Here is an 11,817-nt window from a genome sequence, read left to right as displayed (position 1 = left end):
TATATATATATACATATACAGGTAAACATAGTGTAAAAAATTAAGGCTGTTCATTTTTTAAAGACATATTCAAGCCTGAGGTACTCAACAACACTTCACATACACACTGTAGCTGCTTTATCTCATACAAATGACAAAAGACGTGCAGTATGACTGCATTGCTGCTGCCTGATGGACACAAACAATGTTGTGAAGCATTTGGAATGAAAGAAATGACGTGTGAGTGCATCAGAAGCTGCTTAAAAGTAGAGGGGCCTCATCTGACCACACGCAGTACGATGCCAGAAATAACATTTTAAATGGGAATCTAAATGGTCAAACTTAATTTATTCTTTCTTTAACCAGAGAATTTTTTCCCCTCATATTTCATAATTCTTAGAATCAATATAACCTTCCCCTAATTGGTCTTCAGACCGTTCAGGTGACAATCACAGTTCATTTAGAAACATGAAACAGTCGGTGCTGATCAATACTCTCTGCACTGCAATCACAAATGTCATAAAGCCTCGTGCACACAGAGTCCTCATGAATCGATTAACCCTGTGTTTTTATATTTCAGGGAGCAACAGGACCATCAATAGCATGTTATAAATGTATACTTTATATGTTTAAGGAGGGGAGGACTTTCCTGTATTATACCCACTCAATATTTGCTATAGACCAGAGCAGCATTTTATACAGAGAAAAACGATTTTCCTTTTGCCCATATGAGAAAGTCATGAATCTGCACTGTCGATAATTTCCTTTCAGAGAAAAAAAAAAAAAAGTAAATCAAATTTGTTGCTCAGTAAAGAAACAAATAACACCTTGAATTAAGAAAGAAACATGACACATTTTAAGCAGGTTTACAATGTTCACAATCTTTGCTAATTGGCACTAAATGCAAAGTACAGCTCAGGCTTTTCATGTATTTGGTTAATAAAAGTTGAAATTCTGACCTGATGATGCACAAGGTAAAACTCTAACAAGATGAAAAAAAAATCCTCCTCCCTACATCACTGACCAAAGGGCTTAATTCAATCTTGCGCTACTCTACTGTACATCTTTGCAGCATATACATTGCACATACTGTTTCTCCTGTACATGCCTCTTTTGCACTGCACTTTGTATATTCAGAACTACTTACCTTAGTATGTATGAGCTGTTCTTCACTTTTCTGCACCATAGATAATGCACATTTTATACTGTTGTATGTACAAAACCTTTCTTTCACTGTTTTTGTATATTAATATGTATATTTCTCAGTATGTTTGAGTAGATGTCAGTGATGAGTTTGTTAATTGAGTCTATTTTATGAAGAGTTTAATCACAGCGAACTAAGAACTTCCTTCCAGTGGTAACTTGTTTATTATTGCAACAAAGCTTTTGAATCCTCTGAATCCATCTGAAGGTGACATGAACATCTGGACTGTGTTTCATGGATGTCTATCAACAGCCGGTCGCTTCCCTTGAAATCACAAACGTCAGCCTCGATGTGGTGCCATAGGAGAAGTCAGAGGATCACTAAAGCCGATAGAATTTAGTGTCTGTAGAACATAAATATCTGTATGATACTTCAGTCAGGAGCGAACTAGTGGACACGCCCACCGACACAATGACAAAGCGACTTCTCGAGTCGCACCACAGCAGCTCGGCTAAAAATAAATGAAATAAGCCCACCGCCTTTTTTCACAAAATCATTTTTGTCAGTTTTTATCTGATGTCTTGACTTTTAAAACACTTGCTGTTGTTCTGATCTTCCGAAGCTGACCGTAGAAAGATGCCTTTGACTGATTAAAGCACTGCAGGCTGGTACTGTGTTTAATACATTTCTCACAAGAGGAACCTAATTCTGGCTGACAACTCCATTTCACTGCCTGTGTCAACCTTATTGCAGCTCAGTGTCCCTGCAGTTATACGACGATCACTGCTGTCATTATTAATCTGCTCCCTCCCTCCTGACATTTGATGTTTTTGTGTTTGTGTCATAACTCAGGCACTGACAAGACATGAGGCCTTTTCATGCTCCGCTGTAGGGTTCTGCTTATAGATGGTAGCAGGAGGCTTAGTTTTATGTGACTGTGGCGTCTATAAATAAGAGTTTTATTTAACTGCTTCAAATATTGCTGTACTGTAAACTGCCCAGAGCACATCCCTCTTGATTGAGTGTTAAGGGTACAGCTTCATCTCAGTGTGTGCAATCAAGCTGAAAGTTCAACTGTGTGAGACTGTCTCGGAAAAACAAAGGATTATCCAACTTAACAGCTTGTCTGAATTTGGTGTTCCCCCACTTCTCCCACAGGAGTTGATGAAATATAATTTAACTCTGCAGGAGTAACAGACAAGAAACCTCATAATTCCTTAAAATTGTTTACTGTGTGTGCAAATGTGCTGAGTTGTCCAACATGAATTCTTCTTTGAGTTAAATGAGAGCACTGATTGAGCCATATATGCATAGTCAATATGAACTGTAGAAAGGAGACAGTTAACATAGCTTTGCATAAACACTGGAAACAAGGGGAAACAGCTAGCCTGGCTCTGTTCAAAGGTAAATGGGAGGATTTCTCATTTATCTAACCCTAGACAACATAACTGATTGTTTTGCAGTGCTGTGAATGAACTTGCCAGCTAAATCACAGACATCTCTTAAGGAACTTTTACACCATATTCATGACAGAGTGTTTCTCAGGTTGATGCACTTTGGTCCTAATCGGGGTAAAAGCTTATGCAAAAGGCATTTTATTCTCTTTGCTTTGGTTGGGCTGCTTAAGACACTTTCTGTCCACTTGGGTCTAAGTGACGTAAATTTCACCATCCACCCAAATCCACAAGGGTCGTCCTGTGCAAACATCTGCATGAAGCTCAAATTTTGTGTCCTTGCAGACTGGCTATCCTAAGTCTGTACTACAAGCGCAGTAGTGAACACACATTGATGTCAATCTACCACACTGTCCGTGTGTATAGGTGGTACAAGGGTTTAACAGGACATATATTTGGGTCTTTTCCAATGTGATGGAAATGAATGTTATGTCTTTGCATGATATACTTCAGGGGTAAAATGGATAGTTTTGAACAATACACTTGACAGTCTTGAGTTTCCAGTGACTCCTACAACTCATAACTTTCTATGATGGAGTCATTGGAGCACATGTGTCTTTGTCACACACAAAACATCCACAGTACCTTCCTGCAGAAGGCCTTTTCTTTGTCCATGTGATAAGCAGCAAACTTCAGTCAATGAGATGGTGCTGTGTCTAGAGGAGGGACTTCCTTCTTGCACAGCTGCCTCTCAACTCATCCATCCATTATCTATACACCGCTTAATCCTAATCTCACTTGTGTCATGGGGGGGCTGGAGCCTATCCTAACTGACTTGGACTGTGGGAAGCTGGAGAACCCAGAGAACCCATGCTGCACAGGGGAGAACATGCAAAGATCCCAGGCGTCCTAACCAGGACGCAAACCGGGGATCTTCTATCTTCTGGCTGCGCCATGCAGCACCTCTCAGCTCATGTTGATGTAAAACACACTTGACTGTGGACACTATCACCTGTGTTCCAGCAGCTTCTCATTTATTGCAGATCTGTTTTTTAGTGATTCTTGGTTGACTCTTGACCATCCTGACCGAGTGTCTCTCAGCAGCAGGTGATAGTTTATGTTTTCTTCCTGATTAGGGGAGTGGCACAACTGTACCATGAAATTTATATTTACAAACAGTTGTTTGCACAGATGATTTTGGGATCTGTAGCTGCTTTGAAATGGCTCCTAGTAACTTTCTTGATTTGTTCAAGTCAATGAGATGGTTTTTCTGTACTGAGCTCTTCAGACTTTCTTATCAGTTGGGCCCTATTTGAATTGGCTCAGAGGAGTTATCAGGTATAGTCAGTTGTAATCACTCACTGGAGCTTCAAAGGCCATGCCACTAAGACAGTACATTAACATAGCTTTCTACTTCACCAAAACTGATAATTCAAGTTGCTTTATGTATATTTTTGACCCAGCAGATTTGGTCATATTTGCAGAAGACCTATAACTATTAAAATAAGTAATAAATCTATGAAAGAACCAAAATGCATGATTGTATTTTGTTGCAAAGGTGCGTGTGTTTCAGTGATTCTATCATAGAAAATAAAGAGTTATCGGGCCGGTTGGAAACTCAAGACAACCATGAAATACATTGTCTTTACAAGTGTCTGTAACCTCTTGTTCACACCTATACATAATGAACAGGAGGGTACCTAAAATAGACTCTGGGGAGACCCACAGAAGATATACCCTGTCATCCCACAGATACACATAAAATATGCAAATAAGGATGTCAACCATAATGCTGGCGTTGCAGCCTACACACTGGCAATGTATATAAGGTGTCTAACCCTTCCTGTCATTTCTGCTTAGCCCTGTACTTGTCCTGTACTTGTACTGCAGTTTCCTTAGTTTACCTTTTACCTGCATCACTTTTATCTGCATCAAGGTTCAACTGTGGCTGATGGGAATGGTGTTAGTTATGCAGGTATTATTTTGGTCAAAAACACATTAAATATCAGTGGATTTCCAAATGTATCACAGATCTTCCTGAGGGGGATATGAATGTCTGCTCAAAATGTCATGACAATCCATCTAGTAATTGTGGCGGCATTTCCGTCCTAATCAGGTATCGGTTCAGTATGATTTAACCTTTTAGGACCATGAATATGTTTTTTTAAATTTAATAGCAGCCCATTCAATATATCAGTGCTGAAGCCAAGCATTAGCATGGCTAAAAACACACATAATATGATTCCTTTTTCAGGCTATCCAATAATGGAGGGATTTTTTTGGGAAAGTTACTAAAGTAAAGACAAATCAGGCTCTAAAGTTCTATCTTTTTGCCTCAAGCTGAACTTCACCTAAATGAGAAGTCACACTGGATGAAATAAGGCACTGAACTTACAGAGTTGGGGCTCCTAAAGGATCATGGGTAGTGAGAGTTGAACTCAGCTGGCTCGGCCTTGGACTTGGCAGCAGCCTCGTGCTGACGCTGGGGGCAGATGGTCTCTCTCTCAGAGTCAGGCGTCAGCTGTGCACAAGCACAGATGAGGGACTTAGTGCGTCGGACGCTGAGTCTCCCCCACAGCTCTCACAGGGAAATACAAACTCCTGACAAAACTCCTGAGTCCTCGCTCTCTGTTGGGTTTCCTGGAATTTGACCTGAAAACTACCATTGAAGACACTTTTTGTTCTTCCCAAGAAGCTGAAATTTATTATGGAAAGAAATGCTTCATTCAAGGTAGGCCACAGAAATATCATCCCTTTATTTGATGTTTTTATTTGAGAAACTGAGATTTATCACTGTTACTTGTAAATGTTTTCTTGCATGTTGTAAGTGGTCATAGTGACACTTTGTGCAATGCGAAATTAGATAAAGCAACATCTTTTTCTGACCGAACTTCACAAAACATTCACAAAACAATAGAAACTGATTATTTCATTAACTTTTAATTTACTCCAGCAGATTTCTTTCTATTTTATTGTGCGTATTTACTAGTTAGAAAGTGTTTTTGTGTTCTTACACTCACCTCTTCAAGAGGACACGGAACTAACAAGAGGATCACTCACCTGCTAAAGCTCCTCTAATTCCATTTGCTGACTGTGAGATCTGCCTGGACAGCTTATAATGTCTTTACAGTAATACATGCTGAAGCCAGACAGTCATACTATGAGCCAACATAAGAGGAGTGTGTAAACATGATCCATGCCTTTATGCAGTTGGACACTTTCAGTCTACTCCAATTAAAAAATAACAGCTTGCATTAATTCATTACAGTTTAGAAGCAAAGCTGTTGTTAAGTGGTAGAAAGTAGGTAAATGCATTATATGTATATATACTGATATGTATATCAGTATATGTGTTATTTTGACACACTTGGGCTTTACTAAAATATTTCTATTTTCTTCTCTTTTACAATTGTTCCACTACAAGTTTTGGAAATGTTTACAACTCCACATTTATTTGATGACTCAGGTTAATTAAAACTACATCAACCTCCATTAGCTGTAACAATAAAGGATGCATTATAACATAATTATTTAGTATAAAAAGTTCTGAAATGAATCAATCTGTAGAATCAGAACTGTTACTTTTGGTATTCTAAGTTGTTTTAATAGTAGTATTTTGGGAAGAAAAAAAAACCATTAAAATAACTTCTACACTGTCTTATTGCTACTTTTACTTAAGTAAAAGGTCTGAGAACTTATATTCAACTTATTGTGTTATTGTTGAGCTGTTTGTGTTCAGTAGACAAAGTACCAAACCACATGCTCAGAACAATACAGCTGCAGGACGATGGCACAGAGTCACCAGGTCGTTTCCTCATCTGTATCCTGGTCTTGAACAAAAGACAAACTCAGAGGGGATCCCCAGTTTCCTCCTCTGGTTCCTGAACAGGGAAATGCACATGGCAAAGAGCCACATCCTCTCATATAACCACTTAAAAAGACTAATGTATCATTTGAAAGCATAATGACACCTGAGATTGGACAAAAGTAATGTTTTTTCATGAATATTTCCCAGGAGAGCCATGACTTGATGAGTAATGACTCAAGTTCGCAGCCAAAACAGAGCTGAATGTGTTTGTCTGTGCTATAAAAGCTGAAAATAGTTGTTTCTTTCTGCAGGTGCACAACAGGAAAGAGCTTAGTACACGTTCTTGGGTCTGGAGCTTCCTCTTTCCCTGAACGACACATGCAGGACGTTCCAGTTTCACCCCTTCAATGAGCAAAGCAGCTTCACGTCCAAACCAGCTGCCCAGCAAAAACAAGCAATAATCCTCCAAGATGGCAGTGACTTCACTCTATGTTACTGAGGAGCCCGGAGCTGGCTTAACCGAAGTGGACACATGCACGCTTGAGATTAATTTGAATTATGAAGTCATCCCATCTATTGTCTGCTCTGTTTGCCTTTCGTTCGGCCTCATCTACTGCTTCTTTGGTATGTACTCACAATAATATTACAGTGCATACGTAAGGATGCTTAATGTCACTGTTACAGCATCTGACTGCCCATGTTGTTTTCAACTGTGTCATTAGCTCACCTGATGGCTTAAACCTTTGGTGGCAGGTGTCTGCAGGCTGCCAGGGGTTTAGACTGGATAAGCCCAAAGCTTGAGGAGGCAGATGGGTAGTCTTGTGTCTGAATTTGACAGAGGCAGCATGTTTGAAGTGCCACCTGTTGCACTAAATGACATCTCATTGATGGTAAACCTGACAGCAGCTCCTGACCACAGAGAGTCTGGCAGAAATTTTGTACTTTTATGAACAACTTCTACACTAACTAGTCACAACATTAAAACCTTTCAATCTTTCAAAATAGCTCTGATCCATCAGATCATGGACACCAGACCTCTGTGGTGTCCTTTGGTGTCTGGCACTGGGACGTTGGCAGTGGCTCCTACGGGTCTTGTGGGTTGTGAAGTGGGGTCTTTGTGAATCCGGCTTGCATCTCATGAATGCTCCATTATATTCAGATTTGGGGAACTTGGAGGCCGGGGCAACACCTTGGGCTCTTTGTCGTGTTCTCGAGTCATTCCTGAGCAGTTTTTATAGTGTAACTATCATGTTTATATCATTAATGTTTATGTGGTTGTCAAAGTAGCATCCATCTAGGACCTAAAGTTTCTCTGCAGCAGAAAATCTCATTGCAATGAGATGATCAGAATTATTTATTACACCAGGCAGTGGTCTTACTGTTTTTGGCTGATCAGTGGATGTAGCACTGATAAGTTGTTGAGAAATATGCTGTATTGTACAAAAAAGGGGGAAAAAAGAAATATAATTGCAGTATGAAAAGCAATATTATTCTAGTCTCTGTTCTCACTGAGAAAATATCTGGAGACAAATTCAACAAACACAAACTGTGAGTGTGATTAGAAGTGTTGTGTCCTATGGACCTGCTCCCTAAAACATGTGACATTATGCAAACACACATGCTGCCAAAGTCTGTGTTCCCAGTAACTCTCCCACACTGAGTGTCAGCGTCACTTGTGAGGAATTACATGAATGTAAATAATTAATCATTCGAAGCAAAACAGCAACTTCAGCGGTGCAGACGAAGAGAGTGTTGTCAAGTGTTTCCTTATGCAATTTGGGGTTTCTGAGGTTGGTTATTGTGTCTTGCACATACAAGTGCACAACCCACATGGACTCACAAGACACCAGAAAAAGCATTTAGTGTGGTGAAACATTACAAGACCAACATAACAAACATAAAACTTTGTTTCCCGTCTGAGGCTGTCGCAACATCACGATTTCACTGCTCGGCTACTCAGTCAAAACAAATCATGATGACAATTTTATCAGGGGATCTGTAGCAAATTAAAAAAAAAAAACAACAACAACAAATTATACCATCAGCTACAATAATTTTTGACTGTATTCATTTTGTGTTTTGTCACCTTTTTCCAAGTGTAGGGAGGAGGAGAGACAATCTGACCATAACTGTACTCTATGTTGTTCCTGTGTTGAAGACAGTTACCAGATTATTTATGATATTACCACATGTGTGTTATTAACATGATATCAGTGTTTCAAGATAAGATACGATATACTTGATACCTCACTGGGGAAATTTACACATTATAGCAACTCGATGAAAAATGAAGCATAGGAAAGAACAAGGCGAGAGATAGAAGTACAATAAAGACTAAAAAAAAAAGAGAGTTAATAATCCAAGTTGTATATCCCAAAAAAAAAAACTGCTAGAAACACAGAAAGACAGTTGGAGCTGCTGTCACTTGCTGCCACTCACATGCTGCTTGATTTCATTTTCAAAAATCAGGGTTATTGTCGTTATTGTGACAGAAACTCCCATCAGACACAAACATCTCCATCTTGAAACACAGTTCAAGCTTCTTATAATAATTCATCCACAAAAACTCATCAGATATTAATCACATTTTACTAAATGATGTTGCCCTTAAGATGTTACATCAAGAGCAATAACACTCACTATGGACTTCCTCCCCAGTCTTGCAGGAGTCACATAATAAACAGGGGAACTAGTAAACCTGCTTTTAAGCATAGCTAATCGTGACACACCTGAACATGACTGTGCACACAGTGGCATCCGGCATCTAATGTTAAAAATGTCAATGAAAGAGAGCAGCTGCTGCAGTCTCCCCTGCAGGAAGTGGATATGAATACTGGAACAAATATATGTATAGAATGTATTTCAGCCAGTTGTGACCCATCAGCATGAGAAGAGTCATCCAATCAGCTGTTATTGTTGAAGTCTCAAGTGAAGAAACCAGTGAAAGAACTGTCGTCACTGTAGAACTGTAGACCTCTAAGGACATTCACAATCTCTGTTAATAATGTGTGTGTTGATTTGAATCAAATATATTATTCAAACACCATGCAGGATCTAATTTAGCTGTTTAGCTTCAAAACACAAGCTTTATGATTTTCTTGCTTATTTTCTGCCTCTCGAGACGGTCGCTAACACATACACAAATGTGTCAAATACTACATGACATATTTTGTGCATTTACAGTAATTTACAATAGCCTTGAATCAATTTTCCCAAATATTGCCCATATTTTGCCTTAAAATCAAATAGTCAATAAATAATGCTGTAAACTAGTCTGCTGTGGTTATCTCTCTAAAAACTCTAGCTCTAATAGCAATGAAAGAAAGTTTTTCATTTGTGCACAAGTTTTTAACTCAAATAAAATTAATGACAATATTAATAATGTAATGTTGGACAGCATAAAACATTAACACACATTCAGTGCGCTGCAATTATTTCACAGTTATGAACAGAAACTGTAGTTTTGTTCTGTTTTTCTTTGTACCACAGCATCACATTTGATTGTGATTTCATGAGCTGATTGATTTACTTTATGAGACAGTATCTTGTGTTTGAACGTAAGAATTCAGCTTCATTAAAAGATCCACACAAAGCAGTTTAAAACATTGTAGTTTTGGATTTGTATACAGTCGTCCTCAAATGTATTCATACCCTTCCATTAAAGAAAAGGCAAAATTCACAATAGTCACTCAAATAACTAGAAACTGAAAAAGTAAGGATTTTTTTTTTTAAAACAAAAAAAACTAAATTGTAATTGTGTGGAATTAGATATTGCTTTTGAATTGTGGTTGAAAAGAATCATTAAAAAAAACTGTCCCAGACAAATTAGAGCCTTTTGCTGATGAGCAGTGGGTCAAAATAGCTGTCAACAGGTGCACAAGTCTGACTGAGAGTTACAGAAAACACTTGATTGCAGTGATTGGCTCAAAGGGTTGTTCAACAAAATGTTTGTTTACGGGTCCCATCATGCTTATTTCCTTGTTTGTTGTTGTTGTTGTTGTGTGTTTTTTTCAAATATTTCTGTTGAACCACAATTCAAAAGCAATGTCATGATTTTCATACAATTTTATTTTTTATTACTTTTGTCAATTTCAACCTATTTGTACCTACTGTACATACATGTTGAAGCTGATTTCTAAGCCTGTTTTAACTCCACTTCCCAGGATATCGCTGCTTCAGGATGGTCATGTTCTTCTCAGGCTTCATGCTTGGCTCAGCAGCTGTGCTCCTGTTGTACCACAAAGAGCCTGTGCTGAACATCCAGCTGGGGACAGAGACGAAGGCGGGCATCGGTCTGGGTGTGGGGGTGCTGTGTGGCCTGATGACCATGCTGGTGTCCACGATGGGACTCCTGGTCAGCGGCCTCCAGCTGGGCAGCCTGCTCTCCCTCTCCATCCTGGTGATCATCGGACAGTCTCACAGCCTTACTCCGGTTTGGGTGCCTCTCAGTGTTGTACTGGCTGCCAGCATCACCACTGCTGTCTTCACACTGCAGTGGCAGAAACTCTTCAGCATCATCTACGCCTCAGTGTTTGGGGCGACCACAGTGATGCTGTGTGTGGACTACCTGGTGGGGACGTTCGTGCTGCCCGATCAGGTGTACGATATGTTTTGTGAAGTTGCCCCACGACGGCTCTGCTGGTTTAACTGGGCGATCAGTGGGATCTGTCCTGTCCTGAGTGTCATCGGTGTACTGGTGCAGTGGTGGTTTACTGCTAAAGGAGTCTCACACAGAGAAGGTGGGTTTAACTCAGTCTGCACTTGCTGATGCATTGCTGTTAAACATCTACAGCATCTTTTAAAAGAGACAGAGTTTACAAAGTGCTTTGACAGTCGAGTCAAAAAAGGTGGATATTCTGTAAGACAAAAGTAGAACAGAAAACCAGACAGGCCAAGACGCAAAAAGTGCAGCAATAAAGTTAAAAATGTAAAAAATAAATTTCCGTATGAATAAATGAATGAAACAAATGCCAACTGATAGATTAAACAATTCAATAGAAAAATAAAGGAAAGAATAAAACAAATAAAAGAAAAACAATACAATAAAATTGAGAGTAAATGCATAAAAATAGGGTAACGTGAAAAAAAATAAGTAAATAAAATAGATGACATCACATAAAAGCAAGTCTATAAAAATGGGGTTTTCACGCTTATTTACTTGATGGCAAAAGCATGATCACCTTTAGATTCAAGCCTCGACTTTGGAACCGTCAGAAAGACCCACCTGAGGGTCAAAGACTGCCAATTGGATCATATGGGGTCAACATTGCTGTTATACAGCTGTAGGCCAGACCCTGACAAGGTTTAAATGTGACCAATAAAATCTTTAACTTAAATCTAAAATCAACAGGTAAATCAAAAAAAGAAAACAACACTAAAAAAGAAAGAAAGAAAGAAAGAAAGAAAGAAAGAAAGAAAGGATGAAAGAAAGAAAGAAAGAAAGAAAATCTGCAAGCGTGCCAGAAAAACAAGTTGTTTCTGATGAAATATGG

At 39.0% G+C, this 11,817-nt stretch overlaps 1 protein-coding gene across 1 annotated transcript in view; it reads left to right on the top strand.

The window, feature by feature from the left end:
- The first annotated feature begins 5,033 nt into the window (after positions 1–5,033).
- The window catches only part of LOC103366116 (transmembrane protein 198-like), an 8,333-nt gene continuing 1,549 nt past the window's right edge, over positions 5,034–11,817 (top strand). Inside the window, exons 1-3 of the mRNA XM_008293759.1 lie at positions 5,034–5,248; positions 6,637–6,949; positions 10,489–11,064. Of these exons, the coding sequence (XP_008291981.1) occupies positions 6,796–6,949; positions 10,489–11,064 (730 nt within the window). The 5' untranslated portion in view covers positions 5,034–5,248; positions 6,637–6,795. The remainder of the gene's footprint in view (positions 5,249–6,636; positions 6,950–10,488; positions 11,065–11,817) is intronic.

The sequence above is a fragment of the Stegastes partitus genome, unplaced genomic scaffold (assembly GCF_000690725.1).
Source record: "Stegastes partitus isolate 25-593 unplaced genomic scaffold, Stegastes_partitus-1.0.2 Scaffold20, whole genome shotgun sequence".
Taxonomy (NCBI): domain Eukaryota; kingdom Metazoa; phylum Chordata; class Actinopteri; family Pomacentridae; genus Stegastes; species Stegastes partitus.
The sequence above is the reverse complement of the archived record's forward strand: the minus strand, read 5'-3'. Positions and strand labels throughout refer to the sequence as shown.